The sequence below is a fragment of the Scyliorhinus canicula genome, chromosome 18, assembly GCF_902713615.1.
Source record: "Scyliorhinus canicula chromosome 18, sScyCan1.1, whole genome shotgun sequence".
Lineage (NCBI taxonomy): Eukaryota > Metazoa > Chordata > Chondrichthyes > Carcharhiniformes > Scyliorhinidae > Scyliorhinus > Scyliorhinus canicula.
The window spans coordinates 67,990,794-68,011,195 of record NC_052163.1 but is presented as its reverse complement, the minus strand read 5'-3'; the positions used below and the strand labels follow the sequence as shown (position 1 = coordinate 68,011,195).

The window sequence follows — 20,402 nt, the reverse complement described above, 5'->3', positions numbered from 1 at the left end:
TCGAAGCCGTGCCGCCCCAGGAAACACACGCCAGTGGGGAGCCACGTCGCAGGGCAGGATTCTCAGCAGTCCGCCTCCACGCCTGCTGTACCGTCTGGGGAAACACCAAGGCGTAGTGGTAGGGCCCGTAAAGCAAAGAAGTTAGACATGTATTAAGTTGGCATGGGTGCAGGGCACAGCTTAGTTCTAGGGGCTAGGGCACTTGTCTGTGAATGCCACGAATAAAGTCACTGTTACACAAAACCTAGATGACTCTGTGCTATGTCCGGTGCCTGAGGGGTCGTGAGGGGGACGGAGTGGCACTGGGGTCGAACTTTCGCTACAATGGTGATGGTGGGTGTGTGTTCCCTCCCCCCCAAACCCCGTCGTCCTCAGCATGGGCATGTGATGGAGTGTCCGTGACGCATACAGGAACCACCGAGGTGGAGGGTTTAGCTATGGAAATGAGTCAGACATTGTCTAACGATCCGGAGCTCACAGCTCATCACAGAGCGGGTTGTATCACTCAACATGGCACTGATCACACCCGCTTACACAAGTGACTGTGTGATACCATCTCGTTGTGCCGCAGGTGTAAGTTGCTGTGAAAGTGGTGGTGTGGGCGCTGGGGTTGTCGGATGGTGCGGGAGGTGTGGGGGGTGCTGGGTGGTGTGTTTGTGCAGAACGGTGGTGCAAGTGCCATGCTCAGCAATGCCCTCCCCCTAGTTTGTGAAACGTGCTCGCTCTCGAAGCCAGTGGTGTCGTGCAGCCTCCCCGGCCATATGCAGCCCCCAGGTCGTGTCTGTGCGCCCCCCCTCCCCATCCTCCTCCTCATATGCAGACGCGTCGCCGTCATCGGGCTCCCCTGTGCCTCCTACTCCAGGGCATTACCCCTCTGCTGGGCAATGTTGTGCAGCACACAGCAGACAACAAATATGCGGCCGACCCTCTCGGAATGGTACTGCAGGGCACCTCCAGAGTGGTCCAAGCACCTGAATCGCATCTTCAAGAGGCCGAAGCACCTCTCCACAACACCCTCGGTTGCTGCATGGGCCTCATTGCAGCAGGTCTCCGCATTGGTCTGTGGCCTCCGTATAGGTGTCATCAGCCACGACTGCAACGGGTAACCCCTGCCGCCCAGCAACCAGCCCCTCAGCTGGGGCGGGGGAGGGGGGGGGGTAGTGAGGGTGTGTGTGTGTGTGTGTGTGGCCCTCGAACATTGCGGCGATGTACGATTGCGCCAGTATAAAGGCATCATGCACACTGCCGGGGTACTGGGCGCACACATGCATGATCGTTATGCGATGGTCGCAGACCACCTGAATGTTCATAGAGTAGGTCCCCTTTCTATTCCTGAAAACTTCCCTGTTCTCCGAGGGTGGGCGCATGGTGACGTGCACCCCATCAATCGCATCCTGGGCCATCGGTATACCGGCCACGGTGGCGAATCCCGCTGCCCGAGCACCTTGGTGTCCGTGGTCCTCCGGAAACTGTATATATCAGTCGGCGATGGCATACAGGGCATCGGTCCTGGCTCGGATGCACCGGTGCATCAATGCCTGTGAGATCCCGGAGAGGTTCCTGCTCAGCGCCTGGAACGAACCTGTCGCAAAGAAATTGAGGGTTACCGTCACATTGACGGTCACTAGGATAGCATGTCCTCCCCCCGTTCCACGTGGTGCAGGTGCACCATGAGGTGGCATATATGTACAACGGACTCCCTACTCAATCTCCTCCTGCATGCCCTGTCCGGCAGGTCCTCAAACGACATGTGATCACGGTAGACTCGAGGCCTCATGAGGCTTCTCCGGCACCTTGGCATCACCACCTGCTCCTCCTCGATCCCTGCGGCCCATCAAGTTCAGAATCCTCATCCTGTGCATCCCCGACGATGTGGTGATCATTGTCCCCCTCCGCCTCCTCCTGCACATGTCGGGCCGGCAGCCTCAGTGGCTGTCACGCGGCCCTCTGCAGCCACTCCCTCTGCTGTAGCCGCCACTGCCGCAGCTGCTCTGAGCCGCCTGCGTCAACGCTGCCAGATGGCCACCTGCAGGGCAGCGGCTCCTGCCACGGCGGCAAACATAGCAGGCCGGTACGCAAATATGACGATCTGCAAGAGGGGGTGGCGGTGTAGACATCTGGGATGGCCACTTCCAACTAGGATCCAGCAGAGGGCAGCAGAGCAGAGCTACTGATCAGCTGTTCTGGGGAAATTTGCATACGTGCAGTGCGGTCAGCCTAAGTTGAAGGTGAATCTGCGAAGGGGACCCGAGGAGTTTGAGTGAAGGCAATCATCCAGCAGAGGGCAGCAGAGCAGAGCTACTGATCAGCTGTTCTGGGGAAATTTGCATACGTGCAGTGCGGTCAGCCTAAGTTGAAGGTGAATCTGCGAAGGGGACCCGAGGAGTTTGAGTGAAGGCAATCATCCAGCAGAGGGCAGCAGAGCAGAGCTACTGATCAGCTGTTCTGGGGAAATTTGCATACGTGCAGTGCGGTCAGCCTAAGTTGAAGGTGAATCTGCGAAGGGGACCCGAGGAGTTTGAGTGAAGGCAATCATCCAGCAGAGGGCAGCAGAGCAGAGCTACTGATCAGCTGTTCTGGGGAAATTTGCATACGTGCAGTGCGGTTAGCCTAAGTTGAAGGTGAATCTGCGAAGGGGACCCGAGGAGTTTGAGTGAAGGCAATCATCCAGCAGAGGGCAGCAGAGCAGAGCTACTGATCAGCTGTTCTGGGGAAATTTGCATACGTGCAGTGCGGTCAGCCTAAGTTGAAGGTGAATCTGCGAAGGGGACCCGAGGAGTTTGAGTGAAGGCAATCATCCAGCAGAGGGCAGCAGAGCAGAGCTACTGATCAGCTGTTCTGGGGAAATTTGCATACGTGCAGTGCGGTCAGCCTAAGTTGAAGGTGAATCTGCGAAGGGGACCCGAGGAGTTTGAGTGAAGGCAATCATCCAGCAGAGGGCAGCAGAGCAGAGCTACTGATCAGCTGTTCTGGGGAAATTTGCATACGTGCAGTGCGGTCAGCCTAAGTTGAAGGTGAATCTGCGAAGGGGACCCGAGGAGTTTGAGTGAAGGCAATCATCCAGCAGAGGGCAGCAGAGCAGAGCTACTGATCAGCTGTTCTGGGGAAATTTGCATACGTGCAGTGCGGTCAGCCTAAGTTGAAGGTGAATCTGCGAAGGGGACCCGAGGAGTTTGAGTGAAGGCAATCATCCAGCAGAGGGCAGCAGAGCAGAGCTACTGATCAGCTGTTCTGGGGAAATTTGCATACGTGCAGTGCGGTCAGCCTAAGTTGAAGGTGAATCTGCGAAGGGGACCCGAGGAGTTTGAGTGAAGGCAATCATCCAGCAGAGGGCAGCAGAGCAGAGCTACTGATCAGCTGTTCTGGGGAAATTTGCATACGTGCAGTGCGGTCAGCCTAAGTTGAAGGTGAATCTGCGAAGGGGACCCGAGGAGTTTGAGTGAAGGCAATCATCCAGCAGAGGGCAGCAGAGCAGAGCTACTGATCAGCTGTTCTGGGGAAATTTGCATACGTGCAGTGCGGTCAGCCTAAGTTGAAGGTGGTTTGTGGAGAGGCTGTTGGCAAGTGACAGTTAAACCCGAAACACTTCGTGAGTGTTTCCCACCCTACCTCCTCCTCTAACCAACCCCCCCACCCCACGGTGGTTGGGAAGCGGGAGCAGGGGCCTGTCGTGAAGGTGAGTGAGTTCCTTTAAAATTGCTTACCTTTGAGCGGGAGCAGGGTTTGAGGTAATATCAGGTAAGCTCTTCCTTTCTTGTTCTTTTTCTTGTTTTTTTTTAAAATCTAGAGGTGATGTCAGGGAAGGCAGTACAATGCTCCTCCTGCAGAATGTTTGAGGTGAGGGACGCCGTCAGTGTCCCTGCTGATTTCATCTGTGGGAAGTGCACCCAACTCCAGCTCCTCAAAAACCGTGTTAGGGACCTGGAGCTTGAGCTGGATGAACTTCGGATCATTCGGGAGGCAGAGGGGGTCATAGATAGGAGCTTCAGGGAAATAGTTACACCAAAGACTGGAGATAGATGGGTAACTGTAAGAGGGACTGGGAAGAAGCAGTCAGTGCAGGGACCCCCTGCGGTCGTTCCCCTGAGTAACAAGTATACCGTTTTGGATACTTGTGGGGGGGACGACTTACCAGGGGTAAGCCATGGGGTACGGGCCTCTGGCACGGAGTCTGTCCCTGTTGCTCAGAAGGGAAGGGGGGAAAGGAGTAGAACATTAGTAATTGGGGACTCAATAGTCAGGGGCACAGATAGGAGATTTTGTGGGAGCGAGAGAGACTCACGTTTGGTATGTTGCCTCCCAGGTGCAAGGGTACGTGATGTCTCGGATCGTGTTTTCCGGGTCCTTAAGGGGGAGGGGGAGCAGCCCCAAGTCGTAGTCCACATTGGCACTAACGACATAGGTAGGAAAGGGGACAAGGATGTCAGGCAGGCCTTTAGGGAGCTAGGATGGAAGCTCAGAGCGAGAACAAACAGAGTTGTTATCTCTGGGTTGTTGCCCGTGCCACGTGATAGTGAGATGAGGAATAGGGAGAGAGAGCAATTAAACACGTGGCTACAGGGATGGTGCAGGCGGGAGGGATTCAGATTTCTGGATAACTGGGGCTCTTTCTGGGGAAGGTGGGACCTCTATAGACAGGATGGTCTACATCTGAACCTGAGGGGCACCAATATCCTGGGGGGGAGATTTGTTAGTGCTCTTTGGGGGGGTTTAAACTAATTCAGCAGGGGCATGGGAACCTGGATTGTAGTTTTAGGGTACGGGAGATTGAGAGTATAGAGGTCAGGAGCACAGATTTGACTTCGCAGGAGGGTGCCAGTGTTCAGGTAGGTGGTTTGAAGTGTGTCTACTTCAATGCCAGGAGTATACGAAATAAGGTAGGGGAACTGGCAGCATGGGTTGGTACCTGGGACTTCGATGTTGTGGCCATTTCAGAGACATGGATAGAGCAGGGACAGGAATGGTTGTTGCAGGTTCCGGGGTTTAGGTGTTTTAGTAAGCTCAGAGAAGGGGGCAAAAGAGGGGGAGGTGTGGCGCTGCTAGTCAAGGACAGTATTACGGTGGCGGAAAGGATGCTAGATGGGGACTCTTCTTCTGAGGTAGTATGGGCTGAGGTTAGAAACAGGAAAGGAGAGGTCACCCTGTTGGGAGTTTTCTATAGGCCACCTAATAGTTCTAGGGATGTAGAGGAAAGGATGGCGAAGATGATTCTGGAAAAGAGCGAAAGTAACAGGGTAGTTGTTATGGGAGACTTTAACTTTCCAAATATTGACTGGAAAAGATATAGTTCGAGTACATTAGATGGGTCATTCTTTGTACAATGTGTGCAGGAGGGTTTCCTGACACAATATGTTGACAGGCCAACAAGAGGCGAGGCCACATTGGATTTGGTTTTGGGTAATGAACCAGGCCAGGTGTTAGATCTGGAGGTAGGTGAGCACTTTGGAAACAGTGACCACAATTCGGTGACCTTTACGTTAGTGATGGAAAGGGATAAGTATACCCCGCAGGGCAAGAGTTATAGCTGGGGGAAGGGCAATTATGATGCCATTAGACATGACTTAGGATGTGTTGGTTGGAGAAGTAGGCTGCAAGGGTTGGGCACACTGGATATGTGGAGCTTGTTAAAGGAACAGCTATTGCATGTTCTTGATAAGTACGTACCAGTCAGGCAGGGAGGAAGGGGTCGAGCGAGGGAACCGTGGTTTACCAAAGAAGTGGAATCTCTTGTTAAGAGGAAGAAGGAGGCCTATGTGAAGATGAGGCGTGAAGTTTCAGTTGGGGCGCTTGATATTTACAAGGAAGCGAGGAAGGATCTAAAGAGAGAGCTGAGACGAGCAAGGAGGGGACATGAGAAGTCTTTGGCAGGTAGGATCAAGGAAAACCCAAAAGCTTTCTATAGGTATGTCAGGAATAAAAGAATGACTAGGGTAAGAGTAGGGCCAGTCAAGGACAGTGGTGGGAAGTTGTGTGGGGAGGCTGAGGAGATAAGCGAGATACTAAATGAATACTTTTCATCAGTATTCACTCAAGAAAAAGATAATATTGTGGAGGAGAATGCTGAGACCCAGGCTATTGGAATAGATGGCATTGAGGTGCGTAGGGAAGAAGTGTTGGCAATTCTGGACAAGGTGAAAATAGATAAGTCCCCGGGGCCGGATGGGATTTATCCTAGGATTCTCTGGGAAGCCAGGGAAGAGATTGCTGAGCCTTTGGCTTTGATTTTTAGGTCATCATTGGCTACAGGAATAGTGCCAGAGGACTGGAGGATAGCAAATGTGGTCCCTTTGTTCAAGAAGGGGAGTAGAGATAACCCCGGTAACTATAGGCCGGTGAGCCTAACGTCTGTGGTGGGTAAAGTCTTGGAGAGGATTATAAAAGATACGATTTATAATCATCTAGATAGGAATAATATGATTCGGGACAGTCAGCATGGTTTTGTGAAGGGTAGGTCATGCCTCACAAACCTTATCGAGTTCTTTGAGAAGGTGACTGAACAGGTAGACGAGGGTAGAGCAGTTGATGTGGTGTATATGGATTTCAGTAAAGCGTTTGATAAGGTTCCCCACGGTCGTCTATTGCAGAAAATACGGAGGCTGGGGATTGAGGGTGATTTAGAGATGTGGATCAGAAATTGGCTAGTTGAAAGAAGACAGAGAGTGGTAGTTGATGGGAAATGTTCAGAATGGAGTTCAGTTACGAGTGGCGTACCACAAGGATCTGTTCTGGGGCCGTTGCTGTTTGTCATTTTTATAAATGACCTAGAGGAGGGCGCAGAAGGATGGGTGAGTAAATTTGCAGACGACACTAAAGTCGGTGGAGTTGTAGACAGTGCGGAAGGATGTTGCAGGTTACAGAGGGACATAGATAAGCTGCAGAGCTGGGCTGAGAGGTGGCAAATGGAGTTTAATGTGGAGAAGTGTGAGGTGATTCACTTTGGAAAGAATAACAGAAATGCGGAATATTTGGCTAATGGTAAAATTCTTGGTAGTGTGGATGAGCAGAGGGATCTCGGTGTCCATGTACATAGATCCCTGAAAGTTGCCACCCAGGTTGATAGGGTTGTGAAGAAGGCCTATGGTGTGTTGGCCTTTATTGGTAGAGGGATTGAGTTCCGGAGCCATGAGGTCTTGTTGCAGTTGTACAAAACTCTAGTACGGCCGCATTTGGAGTATTGCGTACAGTTCTGGTCGCCTCATTATAGGAAGGACGTGGAAGCTTTGGAACGGGTGCAGAGGAGATTTACCAGGATGTTGCCTGGTATGGAGGGAAAATCTTATGAGGAAAGGCTGATGGACTTGAGGTTGTTTTCGTTAGAGAGAAGAAGGTTAAGAGGTGACTTAATAGAGGCATACAAAATGATCAGAGGGTTAGATAGGGTGGACAGCGAGAGCCTTCTCCCGCGGATGGAGGTGGCTAGCACGAGGGGACATAGCCTTAAATTGAGGGGTAATAGATATAGGACAGAGGTCAGAGGTGGGTTTTTTACGCAAAGAGTGGTGAGGCCGTGGAATGCCCTACCTGCAACAGTAGTGAACATGCCAACATTGAGGGCATTTAAAAATTTATTGGATAAGCATATGGATGATAAGGGCATAGTGTAGGTTAGATGGCCTTTAGATTTCTTCCATGTCGGTGCAACATCGAGGGCCGAAGGGCCTGTACTGCGCTGTATCGTTCTATGTTCTATGTTCTAGGTATACAGAAACTTGCAAAGCCTAGTGGGTAAAATGGACAAGCCAAGACTCAGGCAGACTCAGAGCCTGAAATGTATATTTGTCAGCAAGAAGTCCAGATGGTATCAAACCTCCGACCAATTAGCATTTTAATGGGGCCGATTAGCATTTGATGGCCCATCTTCACCAAAACAAAGGACTAGTACTCGAGCGACCGGTACAGTCCCAGACATTTTGGCGCCACTCCCTGTTCAAGCGAAACGCAAACACCGGGGTCAGTGACCGCTTGGGACACGCCCAGCCATCCAGATCCGCATCCACTTATTGGTTAGGAATCGAACAGAGTGATCAGGGATCACCCAATCAGTAGGGCCCAATCCGAAGGACCGCCCAAACGAGCGTGAGGAGAAGAGGTTCGCCATACGTTTGCACTCTCTTGGTCCTGGTACAACGGTCACGGCCATTTCCTCATTCCTGCGCCAGTGGCCTTTGCCCTTCAGCATGACCTCAACTTGTGAGCGTGTCTTCGCTCCCGTCCTGTCATGGCATGCTGGCTGGCATCTCGCTCCCGCAGATAACCCTCTCCAACCCCCACCACGGGCATGACTGCATCCTTCCCCCCCCCCCCCCCCCCCCCCCACGGGCATGACTGCATCCTTCCCTACCCCCCTCCTCCCTCTCCCTGCAGCCCCCCAATGACTGCTTTCTGCCCCAGCCACCTCCTCCTTTCCCCCTACCCCCCCACATGGGCCTGACTGCATCCTTCCCCTCCTCCCTCTCCCCTCCCTCTCCCCACCCCCCGGGCACGGCGGCATCCTGCACACCCCCCCCCCCCCACCCCCCCTGAGCACGGCTGCACTCTTCCCCAAAAACCCTCCCCCTGCGAGCACCGGCCGTGGACGCCAAAATTCTGGGGATGTAGGCCGATCACCACCTTATTCCTCATTATCAGCCAGTTCGACTGGCTGACCAATTTATTTAGCAGGCGTGAACGACGACAGTGTGACCTGGGGTCACGCGTCGGGGCTTCGGCCTATCCAGGCCGCTGAATACCAGGGGCCCAGAGAATTGCCGTCCTTAGTGCCTCGGGCGATTTTCCAGCAGGCACGGCACTGACCACGATGACGCCGTTCTCGCCGGTTGGGAGAATGGCGGAATGGCGTCAGACCGGTGTCGCGCAAAACATCGGCGCAAACGGGGCCCAGGGGGTAACCATAGGAGCTTCCAATCCAGAGGGAGGGGGGGGAAGAGGAGAAAGGGCTAGAGAGACATAAAAGGGACAGCACGGGATGGAGGGGTTAATCCCCCCTCCCCCCAGCAACAGGGTAAACCCATCCGAAGCCGATGGGGAAGAAAAGGTGGGGGGGGGAAGAGGGGAGATGTAGGGGGGGGGAGAACCCCCCCCTCCCCCCCCACCCCCCGCAGACCAACCAGGTCTGGCCCCAACCCCTTTCCCCACATGCTCTGACAGTGATCCTCGACCTTCATAGCTTTCCATGCTCTACCGGTGCGCCGAAGTGCGTCCCTAAGATGCACATCAGAGGTCGAGGCAGCCTGCTGCCTGCTGCATCACATAACCTTTGATGCCCCTGGCGGACATCCTCTGTGGGCCCTAGAGCCAGCGGCACATGCCCCACCGTGCCACCCTGTTCCAGGTGCTGACTCTTGAGACATGCCGTTGTCAGGAGTGTGGAACTCGGGGAGCTGGTGGACGTCTTCGCTACTCCATAGGGTGGCTTTGGGTTGGCACCCAGGTCGGTTGGTGCCCATAGGCCCTGGGATTCACTTTGGGATGGAAGGACATCTGGTTCGAGCCCCAGCTGCCCCTGCTTCATCTGGCTCTGCCAGCCTTGGTGGCTCCGTAATGTCTGCAACATGGTGTCGTAATGCTCCTCAGTGACTGGGACATGCTCTGGAGTACCCTGAGAATGCCCACCTTTGGCTGGGACATGCTCCGCAGCGCTTCAGCTATGTCCACCTGAGACTTGGATATGCTCTGCAGCACCTTGTCAAGGTTCAAGAGGTACTGGGACCTCCCCCAGTAACTGGGACATGCTATCAAGGTGCTCAGCCATGGCCATGGGTGGGCTGGGGTATTGAAAGGTGCTGGCAGGGGCGGTGCCAGGCACATGCTCATGGAGGTCGGGATTGCAGGGGGGCTGGTGCCTCCCACCTGTGCGGTCCAGTGGAGGTCATTGGCTTTCTTACAGCACTGGTTGCCAGTCCTCCTGTTATCACTCCCGAGCTGACACACGTTGCCATTTCCTCCCAGGCGGAACTGGCTGCACTGTGGCTGATCCTCCAAGACACTCATGGAACATAGAACATACAGTGCAGAAGGAGGCCATTCGGCTCATCGAGTCTGCACCGACCCACTTAGAACATAGAACATTACAGCGCAGTACGGGCCCTTCGGCCCTCGATGTTGCGCCGACCTGTGAAACCATCTGTAGCCTATCTCACCTACACTATTCCATTTTCATCCATATGTCTATCCAGTGACCATTTAAATGCCCTTAAAGTTGGCGAGTCTACTACTGTTGCAGGCAGGGCGTTCCACACCCCTACTACTCTCCGAGTAAAGAAACTGCCTCTGACATCTGTCCTATATCTACCACCCCTCAATTTAAAGCTATGTCCCCTCGTGTTGGTCATCACCATCCAAGGAAAGAGACTCTCACTGTCCACCCTATCTAACCCTCTGACTATCTTATATGTCTCTATTAAGTCACCTCTCAGCCTTCTCCTCTCTAACAAAAACAACCTCAAGTCCCTGAGCCTTTCCTCGTAAGACCTTCCCTCCATACCAGGCAACATCCTAGTAAATCTCCTCTGAACCCTTTCCAAAGCTTCCACATCCTTCCTATAATGTGGTGACCAGAACTGCACGCAGTACTCCAGGAGCGGCCGCACCAGAGTTATGTACAGCTGCAGCATGACCTTGTGGCTCCGAAACTCAATCCCCCTACTGATAAAGGCTAGAACACCATATGCCTTCTTAACCTGGGTGGCAACTATCAGGGATTTATGTACCTGGATGTCGAGATCTCTCTGTTCATCTACACTACCAAGAATCTTGCCATTAGCCCAGTACTCTGCATTCCTGTTACTCCTTCCAAAGTGAACCACCTCACACTTTTACGCATTAAACTCCATCTGCCACCTATCAGCCCAGCTCTGCAGCTTATCTATGTCCCTCTGTATCCTATAACATCCTTCAGCACTACCCACAACTCCACTGACCTTCGTGTCATCTGCAAATTTACTGCTTCAGGAGGGATAGAGAGGGAGGTAGAAGGGGTGGAGGAGTTGCATTATTCGTCAGAGATGATATCACAGCTGTGATTAAGGAGGGCACGATGGAGGATTCGAGCACTGAGGCAATATGGGTGGAGCTGAGAAATAGGAAGGGTGCAGTAACGTTGTTGGGACTTTACTACAGACCTCCCAAAAGCGAGCATGAAGTAGAGGTACAAATATGCAGACAGATTATAGAAAAATGTAGGAGCAATAGGGTGGTTGTGATGGGAGATTTTAACTTCCCCAACATTGAATGGGACTCATGTAGTGTTGGAGGCGTAGATGGAGCAGAGTTTGTAAGGAGCATCCAGGAGAGTTTTTTAGAGCAGTATGTAAATATTCCAACTCGGGAAGGGGCCATACTGGACCTGGTATTGGGGAATGATCCCGGCCAGGTGGTTGATGTTTCAGTCGGTGATTACTTTGGGAATAGTGATCACAATTCCGTAAGTTTTAGAATACTCATGGACAAGGACAAGAGTGGTCCGAAAGGAAGAGTACTAAATTGGGGAAAGGCAGAGTATAACAAAATTCGGCAGGAGCTAGGGAATGTGGATTGGAAGCAGCTGTTTAAGGGTAAATCCACATTTGAAATGTGGGAGTCTTTTAAGGAAAGGTTGATTAGAGTGCAGGACAGACATGTTCCTGTGAAAATGAAAGATAGAAATGGCAAGATTAGGGAACCATGGATGACGGGTGAAATTGTGAGACTAGCTAAGATGAAAAAGGAAGCATACCTAGGATCGGGGCAACTCAAAACTGATGAAGCTTTGGAGGAATATCGGGAAAGTAGGACGAATCTCAAACGCGCAATAAAGAGGGTTAAAAGGGGTCATGAAATATCTTTGGCTAACAGGGTTAAGGAAAATCCCAAAGCCTTTTATTCGTATGTAAGGAGCAAGAGGGTAACTAGAGAAAGGATTGGCAACTCAAAGACAAAAGAGGGAATTTATGCGTGGACTCAGAGGAAATGGGTGAGATTCTTAATGAGTACTTTGCATCGGTATTCACAAAGGAGAGGGACAAGACGGATGTTGAGGCTAGGGATGGATGTTTAAATACTCTAGGTCAAGTTGTCAAACGGAAGGGGGAAGTTTTGGGTATTCTAAAAGACATTAAGGTGGACAAGACCCCAGGACCGGATGGGATCTATCCCAGGTTTCTGAGGGAAGCGAGGGTTGAAATAGCTGGGGCCTTAACAGACATCTTTGCAGCATCCTTGAGCACAGGTGAGGTCCCGGAGGACTGTAGAATTGCTAATGTTGTCCCTTTGTTTAAGAAGGGTAGCAGGGATAATCCAGGGAATTATAGACCTGTGAGCTTGACGTCAGTGGTAGGCAAACTGTTGGAGAAGATACTGAGGGATAGGATCTATTCACATCTGGAAGAAAATAGACGTATCAGTGATAGGCAGCATGGTTTTGTGCAGGGAAGGTCATGTCTTACAAACCTAATAGAACTCTTTGAGGAAGTGACAAAGTTAATTGATGAGGGAAGGGCTGTAGATGTCATATACATGGACTTTAGTAAGGCGTTTGATAAGGTTTCCCATGGCAGGTTGATGGAAAAAGTGAAGTCGTATGGGGTTCAGGGTGTACTAGCTAGATGGATAAAGAACTGACTGGGCAACAGGAAACAGAGAGTAGTGGTGGAAGGGAGTGTCTCAAAATGGAGAAGGGTGACTTGTGGTGTTCCACAAGTGATCTACATAAATGACCTGGAGGAAGGTATAGGTGGTCTGATTAGCAAGTTTGCAGATGATACTAAGATTGGTGGAGTTGCAGATAGTGAGGAGGACTGTCAGAGAATACAACAAAATATAGATAGATTGGAGAGTTGGGCAGAGAAATGGCAGATGGAGTTCAATCCAGGCAAATGCGAGGTGATGCATTTTGGAAGCTCAAATTCAAGAGCGGACTATATGGTCAATGGAAAGTCCTGGGAAAAATTGATGTACAGAGAGATCTGCGAGTTCAGGTCCATTGTACCCTGAAGGTGGCAACACAGGTGGATAGAATCGTCAAGAAGGCATACAGCATGCTTGCCTTCATCGGAAGAGGTATTGAGTACAAGAGTTGGCAGGTCATGTTACAGTTGTATAGGACTTTGGTTCGGCCATATTTGGAATACTGCGTGCAGTTCTGGTCGCCACATTACCAGAAGGATGTGGATGCTTTGGAGAGGGTGCAGAGGAGGCTCACCAGGATGTTGCCTGGTATGGAGGGTGTTGGCTATGAAGAAAGGTTGAGTAGATTAGGATTGTTTTTGTTGGAAAGACGGAGGTTGAGGGGGGACCTGATTGCGGTCTACAAAATTATGAGAGGTATGGACAGGGTGGATAGCAACAAGCTTTTCCCAAGAGTGGGGGTGTCAGTTACAAGGGGTCACAATTTCACGATTTCAAGGTGAGAGGGGGAAAGTTTAAGGGAGATGTGCGTGGAAAGGTTTTTACGCAGAGGGTGGTGGGTGCCTGGAACGCTTTACCAGCGGGGGTGGTCGAGGCGGGCACGATAGCATCATTTAAGAGGCATCTAGACAGGTATATGAATGGGCGGGAACAGAGGGAAGTAGGCCTTGGAAAATAGGAGACAGGTCTAGAAAAAGGATCTGGATTGGCGCAGGCTGGGAGGGCCGAAGGGCCTGTTCCTGTGCTGTAATTTTCTTTGTTCTTTGTTCTTTGTTCTTAACCCATCCTTCTACACCCTCTTCCAGGTCATTTATAAAAATGACAAACAGCAGTGGCCCCAAAACAGATCCTTGCGGTATACCACTAGTAACTGAACTCCAGGATGAACATTTGCCATCAACCACCACCCTCTGTCTTCTTTCAACTAGCCAATTACTGATCCAAACCGCTAAATCACCTTCAATCCCATACTTCCTTATTTTCTGCAATAGCCTACCGTGGGGAACCTTATCAAACGCCTCACTGAAATCCATATACACCACATCAACCGCTTTACCCTCATCCACCTGTTTGGTCACCTTCGCAAAAAACTCAATAAGGTTTGTGAGGCATGACCTACCCTTCACAAAACCGTGTTGAGTATCGCTAATCAACTTGTTCTTTTCAAGATGATTATCAACCCTATCTCTTATAACCTTTTCCAACATTTTACCCACAACCGAAGTAAGGCTCACAGGTCTATAATTACCAGGGTTGTCTCTACTCCCCTTCTTGAACAAGGGGACAACATTTGCTATCCTCCAGTCTTCCGGCACTATTCCTGTCGACAAAGACGACATAAAGATCAAGGACAAAGGCTCTGCAATCTCCTCCCTGGCTTCCCAGAAAATCCTGGGATAAATCCCATCTGGCCCAGGGGACTTAACTATTTTTACACTTTTCAAAATTGCTAACACCTCCTCCTTGTGAACCTCAATTCCATCTAGCCTGGTCGACTGAACCTGAGTATTCTCCTCGACAACATTGTCTTTCTCCAGCGTAAACACTGACGAAAATATCCATTTAACGCTTCCCCTATCTCCTCTGATTCCACACACAACTTTCCACTACTATCCTTGATTGGCCCTAATCTTACTCTAGTCATTCTTTTGTTCCTGATATACCTATAGAAAGCCTTAGGGTTTCTCCTTGATCCTATCCGCCAACGACTTTTCGTGTCCTCTCCTCGCTCTTCTTAACTCTCCCTTTAGGTCCTTCCTGGCTAACTTGTAACTCTCAAGTGCCCTAACTGAGCCTTCATGTCTCATCCTAACATAAGCCTTCTTCTTCCTCTTGACAAGTGCTTCAACTTCCTTAGTAAACCATGGTTCCCTTGCTCGACAACTTCCTCCATGCCTGACAGGTACATACTTATCAAGGACACGCAGTAGCTGTTCCTTGAAAAAGCTCCACATTTCGATTGTACCCATCCCCTGCAGTTTCCTTCCCCATCCTATACATCCTAAATCTTGCCGAATAGCATAATAATTGCCTTTCCCCCAGCTATAATTCTTGCCTTGCGGTATATACCTATCCCTGCCCATTGCTAAAGTAAACATAACCGAATTGTGATCACTATCACCAAAGTGCTCACCTACATCTAAATGTAACACCTGGCCGGGTTCATTACCCAGTACCAAATCCAATGTGGCCTCGCCCCTTGTTGGCCTGTCTACATACTGTGTCAGAAAACCCTCCTGCACACACTGCACAAAAACTGACCGATCTATAGTACTCGAACTATAGTATTTCCAGTCAATATTTGGAAAGTTAAAGTTCCCCATAACAACTACCCTGTTACTCTCGCTCCTGTCAAGAATCATCTTTGCTATCCTTTCCTCTACATCTCTGGAACTATTCGGAGGTCTATAAACAACTCCCAACAGGGTGACCTCTCCTCTCCTGTTCCTAACCTCGGCCCATACTACCTCAGTAGACGAGTCCTCAAACGTCCTTTCTACCGTCGTAATACTTTCCTTGATTAAAAATGCCACACCCCCCTCTTTTCCCATCTTCTCTGTTCTTACAGAAACATCTAAATCCTGGAACCTGCAACAACCATTCCTGTCCCTGCTCTACCCATCTCCGAAATCGCCACAACATCGAGATCCCAGGTACCAACCCATGCTGCAAGCTCACCCACCTTATTCCGGATGCTCCTGGCGTTGAAGTAAACACACTTCAAACCAGCGTCTTGCTTGCCGGTGCCCTCTTTCGAACTTTTAACCCTATCCCTGACCTCATTACTCTCAACATCCTGTACACTGGGACTACAATTTAGGTTCCCATCCCCTGCTGAATTAGTTTAAACCCCCCCCGAAGAGCACTAGCAAATCTCCCCCCCCAGGATATTGGTACCCCTCTGGTTCAGGTGAAGACAATCCTGTTTGTAGAGGTCCCACCTACCCCAGAATGAGCCCAATTATCCAGGAAACCAAACCCCTCCCTCCTGCACCATCCCAGTAGCCACATGTTCAACTCCTCTCTCTCCTTATTTCTAACTTCGCTAGCACGTGGCACGGGCAACAACCCAGAGATAACAACTCTGTTTGTTCTAGCTCTCAGCTTCACCCTAGCTCCCTGAATTTCTGTCTCAAATCCCCATCTCTCTTCCTGCCTATGTCGTTGGTATCTATGTGGACCACGACTTGGGGCTGCTCCCCCTCCCCCTTAAGGATCCCAAAAACATGATCCCTTAAGCCCTCACTTCCACCTTATCCTTGTAACCCAATAACCCCTCCTTACTTTTTTGGTCACTATGAGCAATCTATCATGGCCAATCCACCTATACTGCACGTCTTTGGACTGTGGGAGGAAACCAGAGCACCCAGAGGAAACCCACGCAGACAAGGGGAGAATGTGCAGACTCCGCACAGACAGTAACCCAGCGGGGAATCAAACCTGGGACCCTGGTGCTGTGAAACCACAGTGCTATGCACTTGTGCTACTGTGCTGCCCACCTTTGGGGGAACTGGGCATACCGTCTGATTTTGACTGCGTCCAACAGTCAAGCCAGGTTGGTATCCCCAAATCGTGGGGCTTGTCTCGTCTGTGGCATGGCTGCGAGCTGTGTGGAGTTGACTGTGCTGGACTTACGTGCTGCTTGACCTTGTTATCGGGGGGCTGGCGAGGGCTATCCCATTGAATCAGCTGACAGGACAATCATTTGTGACGTGAAGCCCCTGTCAACATGTCTACATCAATGGGAACGAAGTAGAAAAGGTCGAGAGCTTCAAGCTTTTAGGTTTACAGATCACCAACAACCTTACCTGGTCCCCCCATGCTGACACTATAGTTCAGAAAGCCCACCAACAATTCTACTTCTCAGAAGACTAAGGAAATTTGGCATGTCAGCTACAACTCTCACTAACTTTTGCAGATGCACCATAGAAAGCATTCTTTCTGGTTGTATCACAGTTTGGTATGGATCCTGTTCTGTCCAAGATCACAGGAAACTACAAAATATCGTGAATGTAGCTCAATCCATCACACAAACCAGCCTGCCATCCATTGACTCTATCTATAATTCCCGCTGCCTCAGAAAGGCAGCCAGCATAATTAAGGACCCAGCGCACCCCAGACATACTCTCTTCCACCTTCTTCCATCAGGAAAAAAATACCAAAGTTTGAGGTCACGTACCAACCAACTCAAGAACAGCTTCTTCCCTACTGCCATCAGACTTTTGAAAGGACCTGCCTCGTGTTAAGTTTATCTTTTCTCGACACCTTGTTATAACTAACATTATATTCTGCAGTCTCTCCTTCCTTCCCTTGGGACGATATGCATTGTTTGTACAACATGCAAGAAACAATTCTTTTCACTGTATAGTAATACAGGTGACAATAATACATCAAATCAAATGGAACCTCGTTAAGTGGACCAATTAATGTTTTATAATGGTGCCGGTCAAGGGCAGCACGGTGGCCTAGTGGTTAGCACAACCGCCTCACGGCGCTGAGGTCCCAGGTTCGATCCCGGCTCTGGGTCACTGTCCGTGTGGAGTTTGTACATTCTCCCCGTGTCTGCGTGGGTTTCGCCCCCACAACACAAAAAAATGTGCAGAGTAGGTGGATTGGCCACACTAAATTGCCCCTTAATTGGAAAAAATAATTGGGTAATCTAAATTTATTAAAAAAAATAATAATAATGGTGACGGTCTCGCCGGGCCACGAGTTGGGAAGTTCGCAGCAATTTCCGCTCGTACCACACTTAGAAACTTTTCCATTAAATTGCACCATCACTCTCTCTCTCTCTCAAACTCACTCGCAATCTCCCTCTCTCTCACACACACACCTCTCTCTCACACACACACCTCTCACACTCACCTCTTTCCCATATACACACACACGCACACACATATCTCTCACACATTCACAATCTCACTCTCTCTCTCTCACACACACAAACACCTCTCACACACATGTACACACCTCTCATACAAACACCTCTCTCACACATTCACAATCTCACTCTCTCTCACACACACACACACCTCTCACACACATGCACACACCTCTCACACACATGTACACACCTCTCACACAAACACCTCTCTCACACATTCACACAATCATATCTCTCACACTCATGCTTAAAATCTCCCTCTCACACACACCTCTCTCACACACACATACACACACACCTCTCCCACTCACCTCTCCCACACACTCACGCACACCTCTGTCACACACACACACCTCTCCCACACACTCACGCACACCTCTGTCACACACACACACCTCTCCCATACACATGCACCCCTCTCTCACACACACATGCACTCACTCACCTCTTCCCCACATACACACACACTTATCTCTCTCACAAAAACATATACATTTGCCTTTCCCTCTTTTACACACACTTACACCTTTCCTCTGATTCTGCGTCCCTCCCGCCCCTGCCATGGTCCCTCAACCTGGCCTCTCCCACTCCTGTCCTGGCCCCTCCCACCCTGGCCCCAGGCAAGCCCTACCCAGCCCAGTCTCTCCCACCCTGGCCTCTCCCACCCCAGCCTGCTGATAGGCTGATTAGTTCACCTATCAGTTGCTAACGCATTGGAAAAGGCACCATTGATTGTACAAGCTAAAGGTACAGCTTTTTTCAAATTTAAAATGGCTAGACCTACTGTGTAACCCCCGTGTAAGTCTGGCAGAGCCCCGGGGTTCTGCGAAACCCAGTCTGGGAAATACTGTTCTCATTGATACTCTTTAGCCTGAAGACAATAACAGGTTTTGCTCACATGAAGCAAACAGACACACTCACCATTTGCATCTTTGGCCAGAAGTCCTCGTGCTTCCTTTACTGTTATCTTCAAGAAGGCATTGGGGGGCTGTGGAAGAGACACAGAGAAAGCAAGAGGAACATCAATGCCCAGCATTGTAAAAGGGTTCGAAAAACCATCTTGAATGACCAAACATATCATTGTGATTTTGTCTTCAATATTCCATATCGGTCACTGTATTACTCTCATCCATCATTGTCACTATAACAATCCCCCCACTGCACAATATAACAACCCCCCCCCCCCGTAAGTAAACCCTCTGGTATACTCTACACTTCTGACTCTGATATACTATGCACCTCTCAGGAACTTCCGCTAATCTTTCCTCCTTTGTGTTTCATCCACTGTGGTGAATGTAATTCACACTGTATTGTATTGTATGGTATTGTGTCCTTGTGGGCTCTGTCTGTGAGCCGTTGCATGGCTCTGCCCACGGCCTCACGGTAGCATGGTGGTTAGCATCAATGCTTCACAGCTCCAGGGTCCCAGGTTCGATTCCCGGCTGGGTCACTGTCTGTGTGGAGTCTGCACGTCCTCCCCATGTGTGCGTGGGTTTCCTCCGGGTGCTCCGGTTTCCTCCCACAGTCCAAAGATGTGCGGGTTAGGTGGATTGGCCATGCTAAATTGCCCGTAGTGTAAGGTTAATGGGGGGATTGTTGGGTTATGGGTATACGGGTTACGTGGATTTAAGTGGGGTGATCATTGTTCGGCACAACATCGAGGGCCGAAGGGCCTGTTCTGTGCTGTACTGTTCTATGTTCTATGTTCTATAGGGGGAGATGAGGAGCTTGTACAGGGCACCACCCTTGGCTCCGCCTATGGCTCCGCCCATGGCTCCTCCCACTACCAGAAGTATAAAGTGCTGCAGCCGTGTGAGCCTTCCCTCAGTTCTTCTGGTCGCAGGCAGGCTCAGTTGTAAGACTATTAAAACCACTGTTCACTTCCAATCGTGTTCCGAGTGAATTGATGGTCACATCAATTTAATAGTCTTAGAAAACTTGAAGAAAACTACGATGGAATCAGCCCTCAAACCTGATCGACTGGAACTCGACCCGCAGGCTGCAGAGGTGAAGGAAACCTTCCTACACTCGCTTCGGTGTTTCAAGGCCTACCTGGCTGAATCAATCACCTCCGAGACTACAGAGGAGCAGAAACTCAGTCTACTGCACGCACAGGTGAGCCATCGCATCTCTACGCAACTCAATTGTACCGACTCCTACACTGAGGCCCTTGCTATGCTCGACCGATTGTACGTGCAGCCGGTAAACGAGGTCTACGCGCGGCACATTTTCACTACCCGCCGCCAGCGGCCCGCAGTGTCGCTAGAGGACTACCTGCGCAACTTAAAAGCCCTTGCTCGGGACTGTAACTTTCAGGCTGTAACGGCCTCCCAGCATATGGAACTCGCTGTCCGTGATGTTTACATTGCGGGGCTCCGGTCTAACTATGTGCACCAGCGACTACTCGAGAAAGGGGCCCAGAACTTGGAGGACACGGTAGAGCTAGCAACTACTATGGAGGTCGCATTCCGCAGTCTAAACTCATTCCCCGCGGACCAAGCGACCCCACCGTGGACCCCCGACCAGCGACTGCCCCAAGCCTGCGCCGCGCACCCACCCACTCACTATGGAGCGCCAGTGTGCCATTTTTTTGGCCAGCCCCAACACCCACGGCAGCACTGCCCGGCCCGCAACG

At 50.7% G+C, this 20,402-nt stretch overlaps 1 protein-coding gene across 4 annotated transcripts in view; it reads right to left on the bottom strand.

Annotated features, from left to right (window-relative positions):
* unc13d (unc-13 homolog D (C. elegans)) overlaps nt 1-20,402 on the bottom strand; it is a 495,771-nt gene that overhangs the window by 411,351 nt on the left and 64,018 nt on the right. For all 4 annotated transcript variants that reach the window (XM_038777597.1, XM_038777599.1, XM_038777598.1 and 1 more), the window contains one exon: nt 18,689-18,755. In XM_038777597.1, the coding sequence (XP_038633525.1) occupies nt 18,689-18,755 (67 nt within the window). The remainder of the gene's footprint in view (nt 1-18,688; nt 18,756-20,402) is intronic.